Source organism: Anastrepha obliqua, chromosome 5 (assembly GCF_027943255.1).
Source record: "Anastrepha obliqua isolate idAnaObli1 chromosome 5, idAnaObli1_1.0, whole genome shotgun sequence".
Lineage (NCBI taxonomy): Eukaryota > Metazoa > Arthropoda > Insecta > Diptera > Tephritidae > Anastrepha > Anastrepha obliqua.
The window spans coordinates 106,393,888-106,414,013 of record NC_072896.1 but is presented as its reverse complement, the minus strand read 5'-3'; the positions used below and the strand labels follow the sequence as shown (position 1 = coordinate 106,414,013).

Genomic DNA, 20,126 nt, shown 5'->3' with positions numbered 1-20,126 from the left:
TATCTTAATTTTTGTTATAATTCTGTTCTGAGGTAGTTGACTATGACTGACCGTTCGATTTGCTATTACTTCATTATAGGTCCCTTTGTCATTAAAATTTATTTTCTACTTTTTAGTTCGATTAGCAATAAAAGCGTGTTTTTTAGTTTTTTTAAACTATTTTTTATTTTCTACTTTTTAGTTCGATTAGCAATAAAAGCGTGTTTTTTAGTTTTTTTAAACTATTTTTTATTTTCTACTTTTTAGTTCGATTAGCAATAAAAGCGTTTTTTTTAGTTTTTTTAAACTATTTTTTATTTTCTACTTTTTAGTTCGATTAGCAATAAAAGCGTGTTTTTTAGTTTTTTTTTTAACTATTTTTTATTTTTAGTATATGTAGGTGTTTACGAGTAATATACTATTACACAACCGCACACTAAATATTAACCTCAATGGTGGTGTGGAAACTAAAAATTCCCAATTTTCGTTTAAAAAAATACCCAATTCATGTTTCTACCGGTGTGGCAATATTGGCAAATGTTATAAAAAATGCACATTTTTCAGCGCTCTCACGAGAAAAAGAGTTTCCCATCTAGTCATCTATGTTGTGTGTTCCGAGTCGATCAGATTTTTAGAAACCAGTGAAAATTAAGCTCAAAGATTCCGTTACATTCATTCATACATACAACCCGAGCTAATAAAAGTGTGTTAAAAAAATAAAATATTAATCCTGGCAATCCTAATAAGGATAATGGAAAATTTATCCCACATGTCTCACACTGCACTCGTTCTTCGTGACTATTTCGCCAAAAATTCCACGCATATCGTTCCGCAACCACCGTATTCGCCTGATTTGGCTCCGTGTGACTTCTGGCTATTCCCAAAACTCAAGAGACCACTACCGAAAATGGACTATTTGGCATGTTTCGGGGATTGGAAAACTCGTTGGCATAAGTGTATTTCATCGAGAGGGCATTATTTTGAAGGGGATGAAATAGATTTACAAGAATAAATGACGATTTTTCATTTTACAACCAAATTCACCTTACTTTTTGCCCATAGGTAAAAAAAGAAAATATTAATCCTGGCAATCCCAATAAGGATAATGGAAAATTTTTATCAAATTATTGCATTGTCATCGGTCCTTGATAGGTGTGCGAAATTTCAAGTCGATCAGATGTTTAGAAGCCAGTGAAAATTAAGCTCAAAGATTCCGTTACATACATACATACATACATACATCCATACATACATACAACCCGACCTAATAAAAGTGAGTTAAAAAAACGTGTGCTGCTGTTATTTCAACAGCAATACTCAAATCTTGCAAAGTTCGTATGAAAGAGGTGATTGGTGCCATGAGATCTTGCTTCGCATGGTGGATAGGTTAGGTTAGGTTTGACAGCCGCATCGCACATAGAGACAACGATGCCACTTAGACCACGAAATAGGTTCGTTGTAAGCCGCGGGGGCTGCGCTACATTTTGCTTTCCATATTGAACCATCCTGAGCTTTTGACAAAGCGGAAAAAGTTGTTGATACCTAAAGTGTATAGATTATCTATATTCTTTAAGAAGTAGGTTCTTAAATATCGGTTTCTGCTTCTGGCTAGAGCTGGGCATGTGCAAAAAAGGTGTTGAATTGTTTCCAACTCCTCCTCATTTCTGCAGCTACGCCAGAAATCATGCGTGTAAACGCCTAATCTCCTTGCATGATTTCCTATGAGATAATGTCCTGTGAGGGCCTCTACCAAGGTCCTAATTTGAAGTCTACTCAATTTTAAAGGGTGTTTTTTTTAGAGGTTAGGTTTTCAAGTTGGCACTACTTTTTTCGTAGATGGTCTTTTTGACAGCTGTCACTTGATTTATGCTCAGTTTGGTTTGCCATTTCATAATGAATAGACTTACACCTGAACAACGTTTGCAAATCGTGCAAATTTATTACAAAAATAATGGTTCGGTTCGCGCGACGCATCGGAGAAAATTTTGTTCAGCGATGAAGCTCACTTTAGGTTGAATGGGTATGCCAATAAGCAAAATTGTCGCATTTGGAGTGAACATAATCCACAAGCCATTGCTGAGACGCCTTTACATCCTCAAAAAGTCACTGTTTGGTGTGCTCTATGGGCAGAGGGAATCATTGGTCCATATTTCTTTAAAAATGAAGCCGGCCATAATGTTACAGTCAATGGAGAGCGCTATAGAGCCATGATTAATGACTTTTTCGTGCCTGAATTGGACGATGTTGATGTGGACGACCTTTGGTTCCAACAAGACGGCGCTACATGCCATACAGCCAACGCAACAATCGATTTATTGAAGGAAACTTTTTGTGAGCGCATTATCTCGCGCCGTGGACCTGTGGCGTGGCCTCCAAGATCGTGCGATATAACACCGCTGGACTATTTCTTGTGGGGTTATGTGAAGTCGCTTGTCTACGCAGATAAGTCCGAGACGATTGACGTCTTGGAAGAGAATATTCGGCGCGTTATTGCTGACATACGGCCCCAATTGCTGCAAAAAGTGGTCGAAAATTGGGCCTCTCGGCTGGAATTTATTCGAGCCAGCCGCGGCGGCCACTTGCCCGAAATCATTTTTAAAACATAATGGCAAACCCTTATCTTTATAATAAAGCTAAATTCTTGGCCATAACATTAAATTATATACGTTTTATTTCATCTTGAAAACCTAACCTCTAAAAAAAACACCCTTTATAATACTCTTGGACAGACGTAGATTTAGCCTTGGCCATGTTTGCCTAGCAATTTCATTGGTATTAACGCTAATCCATCTTCGATTTGCAGAACTGATTAGTGCGTCCTTATTAAGAAGCTTACAAATGCAGGAAATGTCTGGAAACTTAACCTGCCATGATATCCCGTTTCCACGAAACATAACGAGCTCATCGTTTGAAAAAGCTTCTAGTTGATCTTCGATAACGTTAATATTCGTATACCTTAAGCAACTAATAGGTGTGATCTTGGTGGTCAATCCACTGGTTCGAGATGAGAGATAAATTGCTCACCGAAAAGACGACGCAGTAAGTCCATTGTTTCACGGGATGTATGGCAAGTAGCGCCATCTTGTTGAAACCAAATGTTGCGGGCTTCTTCATTAAAAAGTTGTTTACTGTTAGGTTGGCGCCAGCCTTGTCTTTGAAGAAATATGGATCGATGATTCCTTCAGCCCCAAGGCTGCACCAAACGGTTGTTTTCAATGGATGTGATAGCTGTTCTTGAATGGCTTCGGGTTTGCTCTTCAGCCTAAATACGGCAATTTTGCTTATTGAGGTAGTCATTAAGCCAAAAATGGGCCTCATCGCTGAACGGTTATATACACCATAAGTTGACCTGAGCGCGTGATGAACACTTTTCATAGAGCGTCGATTTTCGTAACACAATTGTACGATTTGTAAACGTTGTTGAGGTGTAAGTCTTTCTATGATGCAAAGTTAAATGAAAAAAATTTAGTTTGACAGTAGTCACGTGTGATCTGTCAAAAAACTCGTATTGGAAAAAGTACCTCCAATTTGGCCACCTTTTAGTTATGACTCTTACCTTATATGCACCAAATAAAGTCCCTATTTGTGCAACGCTTCCTCTCACCCATTTTTCCAATTCTTTCATCGGAAATATTTTAATCCATGGTGAAATAATTTTAAAGGTGAGCTCTTTAGTAGACCGTTATTCGGCTTTCAGCGAATTTGATAAAATCAGCTGATTGATAGAAATACATGGGGTGTGTTTACAAAACAACTTAGTTTGTGTTAGTGTTACACGAAAAAAACTAACCAATGACACCTCGTTGCCGTCTGAACAATAACTGATTGGACGAGTATGTGAATGCATGCGAAATGATCGTGTAGTATTCGCCTGCCGAATCTCTCCCAAATGTCGTGGCAGACAAAGTTCCCCTTACAGTTTTCTTTTTCACCATAGTTAAAGAGCAAATCATGCCCCTCAAAATCCACTCATCTAACACGTCTCCCCCTCCGGACCCAACCTTTCGAAACAGCTTGTTTCCTGGGCCTACCTTTAGATGAGCTAGACGAAGACGACCGGAGATATACACTACATTGACAGGGCTTGTATTACTGCTACAACAACAACATCAAGCCTTGTAGATCTATTATCCTTGGTTTTAATTAAACTAAAAAGTTTTCCTTAAGCGGGCGAAATTTTCATTCAGGCAGCAATAGCTTAAAAAGTGCTTTCAATAAAAACAAAATTAAGACTTAATTTTTAGACTTCATTTATTTAAGTTTAGGTTTCAGTTTTGCTTTACTGTATTTGAAATTTCAACAACTACTTTTGATACATTTGCATTTTCGCAATTGCATTTAAGATCATTTCCCACTACTTAAATGACGAAAAATTACAAATTAATATAATTTTCAAATATGTTCGTTAAATAATTCAGGGACAATATTAAATTGCATACACCTTCCCACTCGTTTTATAGTCTTAAAAATTGTGTTAAATGTTCATAAAAATAAATAAATCAATAGAGCAAATATTTTAAGTTAGAAAGAAAATATTTCTAGTTAAAAATAAATATAGTTTCATGTAAACCTATCACTCACCAGGGTACACTAGACGCAGTGTTGCTATTATTTTGATACTTGAATAATTTAAATAATGTAAAACTACTACTTGCCAACTCTTTTTTTGTAATTTTTCTAATAAATGTGTTAAGCAAGTTTGCTTTCCTTAGCTTTCGTACTTAAAAAAACGTACTTTTTGATATATCCTTTTCAACTAGACGCATCTGCGCAACTCAACACTTGTAAAGTTTCTATTAGACAATAGCATTCAATCAGTTGAAATTTTGATAGAGTTTTTTTCTAACTTGGTTTTAAATTACAAATATCACAATATTTGATGATGATATCGGTCTTTTCTTATTACTTATTGCTTTTCTAGTTATTAATTTTTAGATTTTCTTACTCCAATTATTGCGTTTATTTTACAGCAACACAAATGAATTGATTGATGAATTTTTGAATTCACCACGCTTACCATTAGAACCATAACAATTCGTTAAAGGAACACAATTTCTGATTCATGTAAATATCCTATTACATACTACAGTTATCTGACTAGTTTGTTTTTTCTGTATACTGATTAAAGGCAGTATGACATTAACTTAAACCATGCCAAAGCCTTCGCTGCCCTCACTTATAGCCAATAGAAGTGCCTTTTCGAACTGCTCGTAACTCTCGTAGTCAGGCAGGCAGAGCTGATTGAAGCTGTGAAGTAAAATGCAATAAAAAACAACAAATATGATAGGAAACAAGGCTTGCCCTTAAATGATTATAATCATCATCGACTTGTCTGCGTGCACTTACCACGTGTGCGCTGTTGGTAGATTACCGAATGTCGGCGCTGCTGTTATTTGAAATTGTGGATTCAATTCCTGAAAACCGCCTGGTGGTAGTTGCGAGCAACCTGTAGTGAATTGCAGCAATCGCGCCATTTCGGTTTGACTAAAATTGCTAACAGCCGCCCAAAACCAGGCCAAAACACGGCGAAACTCAGCAGAATTGCCATTTATGATGTGATGTGCCTTGAAGTCGGAAATAGAGTATTCGCCGGTGCCGCACATCAGCAGCTGTATGGACAGATTATTAAAAGAAAATTGTATAAATTTACAGGTGCAGACAAGGCGCATTCATTAAAGGTGGTAGCACTAGGGCAACAACAATGTTTTGTACATTTGATTGTCAAAGAAAAGTATTGGCAAAATAGAAAACAAAAAATGAATCCACCTTGTTTCATACTGGGCTGTCAGTCCCATGGACACGGCAAAAGAAAAAAAAGCAACTCAGCTGGTTTACTGATACCACCTTTAATAGATTCGCCTTGGGTGCAGATAATTTTTTTTTTTAATTTGGAAAAGCAACTCACCTCCAACTCATTCTCATCGAAAATACTTAGCAAATTATCTGGTATAATACCATTTAGACCTTTTAAAAATGCATCGACCTCTTCCTTAACGCTACTGCATAAACGCTGCTGAGCCAACGCGTCGAGATATTGATTTTTAGTTGCATTCGAAACACGAACCTTTGAGCCGTTCGGTGTTAGCTCCACGGTTTTGCTCAGCTGACCGCCGGTGTCGTAGACTTCTTCAACAAAATATAATTCCAACGAGTCAGTGGCATCCAAATCGGTATCCAGTATATATTTGATTTTGGAGAGATACAAATCGGGATCGTCTTGCTCGAAATACTAAAAAGCGTGGGAGAAGTACAGGAGCGAGACTTTGTATTAATTTAGTGTATTTGTACAGTAGCTTGAAGTGTACCCACCTTGTAATGCACACGCAAGCCAATGAGTTGCGCTAAAAATGACCTAGTGAAACGCGCTCGCACCAGTTGCCGATAAGTGCCACCTAGTGCGCTTTCGTACAGGCATTTACCCACAATTTTGCCAGCAAATTCGAAGTGTTTAAGCTTGAGATGCGATGGCCGATGTGGATTTGGATGTACCAGCGCTTGATGTTTATCATGAAATGTGCAGAAGAGGCCGCCGCGCGGATCAAATAGTGCGCTGCACACCAATTCGAACCATTCACGGCGCAAGCCACCCCAATCGATGCCTGTGCGGGGCGAAAAAGTATGAAAAAGCAAAATTATAAAGAGGTTGTCTGTAAAGTCGGTTTACTGACGATAGTTTAACGTGATAACGTCATAAGAAAATGCTATAATAATTGAATGGTTGCATTTTTCAAAAGAAAATTTTAATTTTATTTGTTTGATAGATATTTTGTATGGATATAGAGAATGAGTTAACATTAACATAACATAATATACTTTAACATAACATACCATAACATAACATAACATAACATAACATAGCATAACATAACATAACATAACATAACATAACATAGCATAACATAACATAACATAACATAACATAACATAACATAACATAACATAACATAACATAACATAACATAACATAACATAACATAACATAACATAACATAACATAACATAACATAACATAACATAACATAACATAACATAACATAACATAACATAACATAGCATAACATAACATAACATAACATAACATAACATAACATAACATAACATAACATAACATAACATAACATAACATAACATAACATAACATAACATAACATAACATAACATAACATAACATAACATAACATAACATAACATAACATAACATAACATAACATAACATAACATAACATAACATAACATAACATAACATAACATATCATAACATAATCACGTCAAAAAATAATAATAACATTAAAACAACAGGTATTATTAACAAACTTGGTTTTATTTTAAATTCTTCAAGTAAATCAAATTAATAATAATCAATAAGAAGGCATATACAAATACAAATAAGTGAATTTATATATGTACATATGCGCATATACATACACATATACGCTCACTTAAGTAGGAGAGAGCAAGATGTCGAACGTTGCCGTTCGTTTGCTTTGTTTGCTTTGTCGTTCGTTTCGCGCTTTCGCTTGCAGTTCATTCAAGGTAACGGCAATGAGCAAGCTAACGACATATGAGCAAGGTAACGGCAATGAGCAAGGTAACACTAATGAGCAAGGTAACGACACATTTTTTCGTGCGTGCAGCCTGTTAAATCGAATTATAAGACGTTATCACGTCAAAACCTTAAATTAACCCCACATCTGGGCAGAAACTTGCAGTGCTACCCCTGTTAATTCACAAGTCTCTTACTTTGTGGATTCATTAAAATTTGGAGCAAACTTTACAAAACATTGCAACTCAGAAACTCATTGAAAGAAAAGGCCCATAGAAGACGCGATGAAGGCAGTCTAGCCACCAGAGGGTATCCCCCTGGTCTCCTATGCTAACGATTGTACGATAATGGAGCAATGACATCGATGACCTGTGCGTCAAAGTAAGCGATTACCTCACCTGCCTTTCTCGCTTTTTCACATCTAAAACTTTACTCCACTAACTCCATGGCAACCCTCTTTACCACCTGATCAAAGAAGATCAAACCATAGCTCAGGGTTAAAGTCGACTACACACGAATACTGACTGTAAACAACGCCAACATTTTGGGAGTAAGCTTTGATAGTTTGCTCTCCTTCTCTGCGCACACAACCGCCATTACCACTAAAGTCCAAAACCGCAACAAGCTCCTCAAATCGCTAGCCGGCTGTACTTGGGGCAAAGACAAAGATATATTGCTGGCGACGTTTAAAGCAGTTGGCCGGCCGATTCTAAATTATGCTGCGCCTTCCTGGCCACCTGGAACTAGTGAGCTAGCAGAGCTCCAGAAACTGCTATTAGGACAGCCACAGAATGCCTCCTGATTTCCCCCCTGCAACACTTATATAATGCGGCACAGATGTTCCTTGTCAAGGAGCACAACAAACTGCTAACCAAACAGTTTCTACTCGGGCGCTACCGTAAGTTTCACCCAAGTAGACACCTGTTTGAACCAGAGCCGCCTCCCAGACACGTCAGGAGGCATCTCTTCAACTACTCCAACAAGATCCAGGACAAAACTAACCGACAACAACTGGACCGTACAGTGTTTAGACATACACTCATCGACTTCATCGGGAAATACTTACCATCTTCCTAAACTCCCGACCCCCGAATGACGTAGTCGGCGTCCAATAACCACCCACAGTAGATGAAGAGCTCCAGCTACCACGAACGATCTGCGTAATCTTGGCACAATTACATTAGCAGACTAAACTCCTATTCAGATATGACCCCGAAATACCAAGCGTATGTCCAGCATGTGAAGGCACCCCGCTCGATACTAACCACCTTTTCACATGCCCCATTAAACCATCTCGCTTAACACCCCTTTCCCCCTTTCCCCCTGGACCCAACCTGCCTAAACAGCAAGTTTCCAGGCCCTACCGTTAGATGAGCTAGACGAAGACGACCGGTAACTACATTGCACTGAGAGTGTTTAGAAAGCTGCTACAACAACAACGCCATGAAGGTAAACACGTCTAATTCAACTCATTCATATTGTATAGGCCTCACTTGTTCTGAGCTTCCAAAATATCAAAGCACTCTTTTTATGCCTACCAAGCTTTGAAGCTGAATATTTGATAGAAAAAGTCGACTTAAAAGACGTCTCGACATTCAGATGCAAACGGTAGACTGCAACATAAAGTATAGGTCAGGCAAGTTTGGGTGAGGGGCTTAAGTGCCTAAAACCCCATTAGACATCAATAGATCCATAGACATCCGAAATATTCAACTATGTAACGTTTCTTACCTTGTTCTCCCTGAAATGTTACTTCAAAGTTGCCACACCAATCGGACACCGAAAACCCTTTGGTTGCCTTCATGCTGCTCTCTAATATCTTTTCACGATTCACTTTCAATGCGAGCTTTTCATGATAGTAACTAGCGTGGAACTTCCGCACTTCGTGATAGAAAAAGTCCTGCTTATCCTTGAAGGTCTCTGAGCCGCCGATGTTCTTCAACAAGAAATGCGTAAAAGTTGCCGCAATGATGTTACGATCACGTGATGCCAATTCGATTTTCGGCTGTGCACCATCGTCTATTATGAAGACGGGCCCATGTGGCTGTGTGGCCAATGTAGGCAGAAAATGGAATTTGGTCGACGGACACAGTCGGAATGTAGCAATGCGCTTAGGTATAAATTTTAGTATCATCTCCTTGATGGTCACCTGAAATATTAGAGAATTCTATATTTGAAAATTACGCTGTCATTTGGAGCTTAATAGCTTCAGGCACTCACTTGTTTGGGTCCCACATAGCACAACACCTTGCGTGGCTTGCTCTTCGGCGTGCCGTAGATGCTCAACAATTTGGCTTCATAACAAATATTATGTTTGCGTGATGCGATGTTCTTGTGCACGAGCGTTGTGTCACTGCCTACGAGATGGGTGGGTGGTTGCGAACAAAAAAACAAAAAACAGAAAACAGAGCACAAAACAATAGATTAGTTAAGAGCGAATGAAGTGGAAAGTGCCTGTGTGTCGTGCCGCTGTTGTACTCGTGGTTTGCGGCGTGTGCTCGACATTTGAAAAGTTCAACAAGCATTTGTATGCATTTTATTTCCGTGTTTAAAAGTGATTTGGACGTGCGCGAAATGTGAAAATAAAATGTGTGATTATTAGAATGTACGGGAACATACCACTCAGCACGATGATGTCAAAATCACCGTTTGGTAACTTCTGTTCAAGGTAGCTTATGACCGCGCGCAGACATATCGGCTCCGGGAATAGCGCCGTCACGGCAACGCGCGTATTCACGCGGTCATAGGTGAAGGCAATGGCGTGATGTAACTTTTCAATGTGTTCGCCATTCAAATCGAAAATCTCAACACGATAACCCTGCATGAAGAAAAATGATTTACATATTTGAAAATGTTACTTTGGCACGCCTTTGCCGCCACACGTGTTTCACTAGCGCCTCGTACTTACCTTTACCGGATCGTCGTCTTCTTCAAAGTTGCACGCATTGCCAAATTCATCACGCGGCTCAATGTGCAACATTGTGGGCGTTCCAGCACAGCATATCACTGTGCTGGCAGGACGTATAAAACGCGATCGGCGCGCATCGATTGGTCCTGGTATGAAAGTTTTTGTGAATGGTGAACCAGAAATGTGACTGGAACCGATGAGTACGGAAATTTTATACTGTCCCGCTGTGCGCACAGTAAATTTCACTTTTGCAATATTCGCATTATTCGGATCTGTTGATGAGCCAAGCTCGCTAATAGTTACGACCTTACGTGTACCCTCGGTGACTTCGACAAAAAATTGATCTGTATCACAGATGGGATAAGGCTGTCCGTTGCGTTGAAAGAAGCGCACAACGAAACACATTGTGCCACCCACTGCTGCCGGATCTTTCCAGTCCCACTGTACTTTGCAATTGGCAGGCAGTAAATATTTACCAGTGACATATTGCAGTAACGAATGGCGCGCTTCCGGCGCCAGTGACGGCTGTGTCATGGCAGCTAGCGTGACCAGGCCCGCAACCGATACAGATACCACCAACATGCCACCCCATGTCCAGGCATCCTGATGTTGACTTGATTTCACAACTGTCGACCAGAGTTGCGCTTTAAGTGCATCCAATTGCGCTTTGGATGTGGGCAGGTTCTGTCTTGCTTGCGACCATATTTGCCAATCTTTTCCGAGTATTTTGCTCGCACGTGAGTCCTCCAACCAGTATACATCCTCTAGAGAGGCTACCTCGACGGCTAGTAGGCGCTGATAGTGATGCTGTAGTCGATGATCCCGTAACCATTCGCGTAAAATGAGTTTTTGTTGTAAATGTAGAGCGGCGCGCTGGAGGCGTTGTTCATCGCCAGGGGGTAATTCGGGTAGGCGCTCGGGATCGCCACAACTGGACAAGGAGGAAATGCCTGGAATGAAGAAAAAGTAGAGTATGAGTGGAGTATTTTTAGGAATAAAACCTTTAATATTAGTACATAAAAAAATTTAGTATTTTTTTAAGAAAAATTACTTCTGACTTTGCTATAACAAATCAACATTGCAAAACTTAACGAGGAAACAAAACAGACTGAGAGAACACACTTTGGGTACCATTGATGCAGGGATTTAAAAGCTAAAAAATAAGTAGGTATTTTGAAAAGTATAGGGTTGTTCAATAGGTGCGCTTCAACTTTTTTCCAATAGGGAGGGCGAACGACGCAATATTTTTTATTTTTTGCTTGTCATTTGTAAACTTCATTAGTATACATTTCATCATGGAACGCTACACACTTGAGCAACGATTGCAAATCGTGCAAATTTTTTATGAAAATAATCGATCTGTTGCTACTACTTTAATCCAGATTTTTTCCAAAAAATGATCTTCAGTGATGAAGCTCACTTTTTGCTCAATGGCTTTGTCAACAAGCAAAATATGCGTTACTGGGCAGAAAGCAATCCACACGTGATTCATGAGGCCCCGTTGCATCCTGAAAAAATCACTGTTTGGTGCGATTTACATGCATGGCCCATATTTTTTCGTTGACGAGAACGATCGCCTCGTTACTGTGAATGGAAATCGATACCGCGACATGATAAACGATTATTTTTGGCCGCAATTTAATGGTATGGACTGAGACGACATGTGGTTTCAACAGGACGGGGCCACAAGCCACACAGCACACGCTACAATTGATTTGTTAAAGAGTAAGTTCGATGAGCGCATTATTTCCAGAAATGGACCAGTCGAATGGCCGCCGCGCTCGTGTGATTTGACACCTCTAGACTATTTTCTTTGGGGTTATGCGAAGTCATTGGTCTACAGTAACAAGCAGGCGACGATTTGTGAGCTCAGAGCCAATATTGAACGCGAAATTGCTGGAATTTCGGCCGATTTATGCAAAAGAGTGGTCGAAAATTGGGTTCAACGATTGGACTTCGTAAAACGTGCACGCGGTGGTCATGCAAAAGAAATCGAATTTCATACTTAAATGTACATGTTCAAACTCGATAATAAAAAAAAAAATTAGTTAAAAAAGTCAAACCGTTTGTGTTTTATTCAAAAATGTTCAAAAGTTGAAGCGCTCTTACTGAAAAACCCTATATGTGGAATCGCGGCCGCCGTAGTGGAATGGGTTGGCGCGTGACTACCATTCGGAATTCACAGGGAGAACGTAGGTTCGAATCTCGGTGAAAACACTAAAATAAGACAAACATTTTTCTAATAGCGGTCGCCCCTCGGCAGGCAATGGCAAACCTCCGAGTGTATTTCTGCCATGAAACAGCTCCTCATAAAAATATCTGCCGTTCGGAGTCGGGTTGAAACCGTAGGTCCCTTCATTTGTGGACCAACATCAAGACGCACACCACAAATAGGCGGAGGAGCTCGGCCAAACACCCAAAAAGGGTGTACGCGCCAATTATAATATATAGGTATATATATGTGAAATCGCTTCCACAATACTCTAAATTGCATTAGGTTGCACATAAAATAGGATTTCTGATATATAGGGTGGTCCATCTAGCGTTAGAAATAAAAGTTTAATCAAAAGTTTTCTATGATTTTTGTTTTATTGTGAACAGTAAACTTAACCATCAAGCAGCCACCGTAGCCGAATGGTTTGTGTGTGACTACCATTCGGAAGTGCGTAGGTTCGAATCTAGCGTAGACGTTTTTCTGTGTTTCCCGTATTCACAAATTGAGAAAAATACAACATAAGCCTCTGGCAGCACGTGGAATAACTTGAGCACCTGCAGAGTAAAGCGTTCAGGTTTGAAAAATCGAGCATATGATAATAAGCACCACTGGACCATTGAGGAGCTGTAGATATGGGAAATAGATTCAGGTGGAATGAACAGCGCTGTGTAGAAGATGCAATTCTTGACCAACTACTTTAAGGATCTGATTAGACCAGATTTTATTCCCATTGAGGGCATTTTCAGAATTTTCCCAAAGGCCGGCACATTTTAGGAAATAAAAAGGGAATAAATGCTAGGTAGGTAGGTAAGTATAGTAATTGCCGATTGACACACCTAGGCCTGCTGTAGGCCCATTGTATTACCACCAGAGCTGTCCCCTCTCCTCACTCTACATTGTCCTTATTGAACCAATCTGTGGTTTTAATATATCATATCTAACAAGGCTTGTTATTTTTAAATTGGATTTCGGCTAATATTTATGTACAAATTTTAATATGCTTATTGAGATATAGCTATAGCCTTTGGTCGTCCTGCTTTTTCAAAATCATTCTCAGAAATTTCAATAATAGTTGTTGCGGAAACGCACTGGGGGTAATTCTCTTTAAATCTATTAACCATACGATTACATTTTGATAATTTTTCGCTAACATATGCTAATAAATTTTGTATTTTTTTTTCTTATTTCATCTTTTTTCTTTAAACTTAACTCATTAGTATTAATTTTTTTAAAAACCCAATCCAAAACAACATTAGTTTTGCTATCGCCCTCCATCCAAACTCCAAGCATTTCTTCGTGTTGGAATTTAAAGGTTGCTGAAAATTACAAATATACTTAAATGGGGCAAAAACGGGCAAATGTTACATACGTGATTTTAAAGAACATACCCCAAACTTCCACCGAACATAAAAATCTGGAACAATACGGGACAATACACACAACTTTCACTCCACAGAATACAGGTTAATACGAAATTTTCGGTTAAAAAAGCTATTAAACAAAACTCTACACTATACAGATATGACACAATAAATCAATTTTTTTTTCACTAAGTTACCTTCCTTATATTCTTCCACTATAAATTTATTTCTTTTTTTTCCTTTTTAACTATTATCGAACAGCTGTTTTCTTACAATACTTTACTGAACTGTTTAAAAGTTTGTTGTTACTTCAGAAGCATCATGTTTTACTGCTCATATTTAGAACAGAGTTGCCATATCCAAATAATTTTTTGTATATTTTAGACCACTGAAATGTCTCAATTAATACTGCGTACCTATTTTTTTGAAATAAGAAAAAAAAACTTTTGGATTTATGCCAAAATATTTGAATTTCAGACCATTGTGCAGAGTGGGGTTCCATCTTCTTCATTACAAAATCTATGCTTGTGTGCCTGGGTCCAGGTCTCTGCTTCCTTGCGGCTTACCATCTTGTCGATTACATTTTCAATGGTTATATTGCATTCTCCAACGTGCGACGTTCTTGTACCCAACGCGCGCATTGGAAAATGGTCTGTTCAGCGTCATCTTTGGCTGCATCACCGTATATGTATGTAAGGTGTTCGCATTTTGAACAGGCAGTTCTGGAAATACCCGTTTCGCGAAAGCTTTTGGGTTGTATAAAAATTGACTTTACCCAAGTTCCTGCTGTACCTACTGTTACTTCTGCCGCGTGTTTCATTCATTCATCCAGGCCATAGCCTTATCGCTTGGTGCTTGAATTCGCGCGCTGCAAGCTTGCTAACTTTTTCTTCCGTCCTCTCGTTCTTTAATGCCCACAACTTTTTCTTCTCAAAGCCTAGTAAATCTATCGGTATTGAATCGCTCATCACTCGGGAAGGCTGGCCCTGATACTGTGCGGTAGGCAGACACAACTTTCAGAGTTGCCGTTCGTTATACCGATGTTAAGAGCTTACACCGGTGATTTGGCTTTAACGCATTTGCCCACAGTTGAGCTCCGTATAAGAGAACGGAGAGCCATTATTATTTCCCGATTCTTTTGCGTTGGTCTCCCTATGTTTACCATTAATCTACTGAGAAGGAACGCCATCTTGGCGGCTTTCTCTTATTTTACATTTGTATGCAAATAATTATTCTTGTATTTGTATTTGTATGTAAATCATTATTCTTGAATTAAAGAATCGGGGTAAATCGGAGCAGCAAAAATGGGTCTGAATGAAACTTATACTACAACAAATAAACCTCCTTAATTTTTACAAATGATGTCGTACGTCAATCATATTTGGCACTTGTGAACGAGGCATCTTCAGTATACAAGCAGTCGAGCAATGGAGCGCGTAAAGAAAGATTTTCATCACCCAAAATCATTAAAAAAAAAGTAATTAAAAATAAAATTGGATGATTAATTTTGCGTTATCTTCTATTGTAAACAAAACTGTGAAAAATCAGCCATTTTTCTTAGAAATCAGAAAAATTACTCTGGTTTCTGCAAAAGGAAACTTTATTTAAAACTTTATTTTAGTAACGTCAAAGAAACCAAAGTTTGTTATTCAGAAGCCCGGATCAAAAATAGTGGCGACCGGTGAAGTTTACACCTCCATCGCTTCGAAATTACTTTTTGTGGTGTAGCGTGAATAACGGAATTTTATAACTTTTTTTATTAATAAATTTCACAATTGCGCAAAATGTTGTTTTAAATTTCTCCCAAAAGTATTTAATGATTCACATCAATCGAAAACCATTTCTAGAGCCATCAAAACAAATTTATTACGAATATTGCCAGCCGGCAAACAAATAAAGAGCAATAATGCTTAATGCAATAATAACAAGTACTTGACAAATTAGCTTAAGTGTATTTCGCTAAAATTGGCATCGAATATTGACAAAGAAATTTTCATAACCGCTACTGCCAATGAATTGCTTTTCTTTATTCAGGTGAATTTACTTACTTACATTTCGCCGAGAAATACAGTAATTTTCTTAAGACCAATTCAAATTAGCCGTCAACATTTTCGACATTTTTAGTGATTGTGGCAGCGAAATGGGTGTAGAAATAAGTGAGGTGAACACATATACACGTACACACTTGTAGGTAACAAGCAAAGCACGTTTTATCGCAGAAGCCAATCTCTCAAATATATTTTAGTAAAAGTCGAAAAGGTAAAATGCAGCAATGGTCACCGAGGACAAGGTCGAGGTGAAACCTGCATGAGTGTATAAGCGTTTATGTGTGTGCAGATGGTTGACGCAAACTAAACAGAACTGAAAGGCGAAATCACCAGAAGGAGAAAAGCATAGTTAAATGATGACCTCATAGGCCCAATGCTTGGAAAGCGCACAAACACATACTTATATATGCATATACATATACAGTAAAACATACACTCATGTAAAAAACAAGAAAAAAAACATCCCTGCCAACCCAAGTTGAGTAAAAATGCTAAAAAACAAAAAAAAATTATTTTGATTTCTTACACAGATATTTACACCTTTGATGTGCATACTCTTCTCTCATTTTACAATTGGAAATCTTCTTCTGAGAGCTTTAATAGTATGCTAAGGCTTTCACTTTTCCGGCTTTTTTTTTTCTTAATGCAAATTTCATCTTACGAAAGTGCTCGACGCCGCATCAACGCCGGTGTGCCGCATTTGGCTAGAAGCTCTCCCGGACACCGGACGTTACCGGAATGATCTGCATTTACATATATGCTGGCAATGCATTGTGGATTTGTATTGTCTTCAGGTAAATGAAGAACAATTTGAGAGTCTGACGCTTATCGGGTAACAAGTTCCTCGTCAAAGCTACAAATTAAATCGTATTATTGAATTACACGTAAATGTTATCGTGAAGGAGTCCGAAGTCTTTGCGATCCTGCAGGCATGCTAAATGCTTAGGGAACGCGTGAAAGAGGGAGATATAAAATTTTTTTTAAATCAAATCGCGATCAAGCCATGGTGCAGCTCCCAACTAGTCAACTCCTGTAAGGAGGAGATCAAACATCTTGGGTGTGCAGGTACACATTTCTTTGATCTGGGTTCCAGGACACAGGAACATAGAGGGAGATAAAATTGCTGATGAGGTTGCCAGGAAGGCAACTGAAATGGTCTCAGAGACCTCCTACCCGCTCATCTGCATCTGCCTGTATGCCGTTAAAGGGGTGTTCCATAACTTTTTTTTTCAGAAAAACGGAGAATAGATGCAGCTCCATTTCTTCACGTGCTATTTCGAAAACCCTTTGGCTCCAGTACAGTAGATGGAGGACTCAGAAAGTCCTGGGGCCAGATGGAGGACTCAGACAGTCCAGACCATTCAATTTCCAAACTCGTAGTTGTATTTACCAGTCATGGGACGATCGGCACATACGCGGAAAAGCTAGGGTTACCATTTAACACTCATTGCAGAAGCTGTGGGGACCTTTCAGAGAAGGTGACTGTCGAGTACTTTCTCTGTAAATATCCGGATTTGATAGCTAGACGATTAAGGTCACTGGGTGCTTCTTCTTTCTTCGACAGCCTGGGGTAGTGCGCCAACCTAAATCATATCAGTCTTTTCCATTACAACAACAGCTCTGGTTGGCTGTAGATATCTGCCTGTTGGAGGTCTTATAATGGTATCAAAACGGCGCTTTAGCGCTTAGTGGGGAGTGGCAGAGTGGTACTTGAACCATTTCTCCTACCTACCTATTATCGTGAAATAAGTATGGCCAAATATTATACAACTAAGCCATCAATTTCTTCCTCCAAGGAAAAACTCCTTTTCGGTTCCTCCATATTATTTTGCACATGGCATGGCTTTCAACATTTTTTTTTTCAACCAATACGAATTTTAGACTAATAAAAGTACTTTTTTTGTATTCTCTTACTTCAAAATGTAATTTCTTCGAATTTTAACTTTCCTTTAAATAATTTTGTTTGCTCTACTTACATTTTTTATATGGCTAATTCTTTCCTAATCTCGTTTGCGACTCTTCACTCGATCATTCACTTTTTGCTCATAACAACAACACGCTTTTATATTCCTTTCCTTGAGCCCTTATTTTCGGTTGACAGGGATATACAATTTATGAAAATTTTTATGTGTGACGTTTGCATTAATTTTGTGAGATAAACGAAGGAATATAAAAATTCTGTCGTGGCAGCAAAACATGTCTCAAGCAAACGCAACCATAAACTTACAGGGTATGAATAAAAAGGTTGCCTACTTACTTATACTTGTAAATTCATACGGTATATACTCGTACATACGCAAATAGACTCGTATGTATGTAGGTATGTAAGTGACAGAAGTAGTCACTACCGACGCACACCACTATTGTTGGCGTAGCTATAATAACTAGCTTGCGTGTCTGGAATTTTCAATCAGCTATTCAACAATAGTATACTTTTAGGCGCATAAGCAGGTACAAGAAGTCGTGTGATAAAGGTGGCAGAAAAACGAAGCGTTTCCGGTAATTGTTCGTGGTGTTGGCCCGATAAAACTTTTGCAGGTAGTCGTTAAGGCCGGTAAGAAATTGAAGTGTAGTGAAGTGAATTGTAGAAAAAAGAGTAGTTAATTAATTCATTATTGCAAATTAAATCCCATTTGTGTATTTATAGAAGTTATTGGATCGATGAAATTATGCGCCTAATTTGTGTTCTCTAAATTAGCGGTCGTTGCCGAACGAGTTTGTGGGTAACTACTATTCGGTTTGTACCCGTTTCGTGGGCACCGAAGGTATGAAAAATTAAAGGATGCCTTCTTTCTTTCTAATAGCGGCCGCCCGTTGGCAGGTAATAGTAAACCAGCGAGAGTGTTTCTGAAATAAAAAAATTGGATAAAATAAATCTGCAGTTTAGTGGCGGCATACAACTGTGGGGTCATTAATTTTTAAGACACCATGAATACGCACTCCGCAAATGTGGAGATTAGGTTGAATTAAATACTTTCAAGGATACAATGGCCAGTCTATTACGAGTACATGTGAGACGTCACCAAAATAAAAAATAATGCATGGAAATAAGATATGCAATTTCCTTTTAGCAGCAATCAGGGATATACTGATGATCGGCCGGGAGGCTCTGAGACCAATACTTTGGGTAGTTTACAAAATAAATTAATTAGAGAAATTGGACAATCTGCTATAATAAATGAAAGCCCAGAGGTTGTAGAGTTATGGAATTATTATTATGAGAAGATTTAGCACTGCGAATGATATTGTGAACTCTTTAAAAATTCAGAGTATTTCTTTGAGCCCTACTTTAAATCATCAGTTTTAGTCGTTGTCATATTTTATTGAGTTTTATTTCCTCCTCTGGTAAAATATAATTGCTCAGGTGTTCGTCCAACTTATGAAATCAGTGTTGGGCACGATGGCAAACTGCCTACGGTTCTTTACTGATGGCTCAAAGCGGGACCATGAAATTGGCTTTGGAGCCTATAGAATACGTACCCGGTTTTTCTGGACTGAGATATTTAGCTTATCAAGACGTTCCAGCGAAGAAAAAGTTGAAAGCCTTGATAGAGAACCTCACTATTCCTTATTTGAATATTAAATATGCCCGTCTTTCTTTCTCAATGCTCGGTAGCGCTAACACATTGCTCAGGAAATACCCATCGCAGCGTAGCTGTTTGGAGAGCATCTTTCCATGCGGCCTTGAAGCAGTTATTTTTTCGAGCTACATTTCTTTTTCGTTGCAGTAAAAATGTGACTCAGTGCTACCCAGAGATAGGTGTGTGGATCTTGGCTGCAATAAAATCGTGATTCAAGTTGATGTTACATTCTCGTATCGAATCGTACGTACGTGACGCCCGTTTATTTCAACATGATACATAGATTTCATGCCTTGAGAGACGTTTTTGTGTTGGGCCTTGGAGGGGTTCTGTCTCGTTAATATTACTGCTCTGTCTTGGGGCCCACCGATATTCATTAGGATCAGGGTATGAGCGAAGGTTAGCCTACTGAGGTTGGTGTTTCTAGCTATAGGACTACGCACGCTGTAGTTGACGTCGTTAAGCAGCAACTGTATGTCGTGAGGGGGCAG

At 38.8% G+C, this 20,126-nt stretch overlaps 1 protein-coding gene across 5 annotated transcripts in view; it reads right to left on the bottom strand.

The window, feature by feature from the left end:
• Window positions 1-4,212: 4,212 nt before the first annotated feature.
• Window positions 4,213-20,126, bottom strand: part of LOC129247554 (apoptosis-resistant E3 ubiquitin protein ligase 1) — a 73,806-nt gene continuing 57,892 nt past the window's right edge. For 4 of the 5 annotated variants that reach the window (XM_054886718.1, XM_054886721.1, XM_054886722.1 and 1 more), the window contains 8 exons: window positions 10,431-11,380; window positions 10,142-10,340; window positions 9,743-9,879; window positions 9,254-9,689; window positions 6,289-6,578; window positions 5,885-6,208; window positions 5,326-5,588; window positions 4,213-5,226 (listed from right to left, as the gene is read on the bottom strand). In XM_054886718.1, coding sequence (XP_054742693.1) covers window positions 5,124-5,226; window positions 5,326-5,588; window positions 5,885-6,208; window positions 6,289-6,578; window positions 9,254-9,689; window positions 9,743-9,879; window positions 10,142-10,340; window positions 10,431-11,380 — 2,702 coding nt within the window. In that variant the 3' untranslated portion in view covers window positions 4,213-5,123. The remainder of the gene's footprint in view (window positions 5,227-5,325; window positions 5,589-5,884; window positions 6,209-6,288; window positions 6,579-9,253; window positions 9,690-9,742; window positions 9,880-10,141; window positions 10,341-10,430; window positions 11,381-20,126) is intronic. The other variant, XM_054886719.1, reaches the window with a different exon arrangement.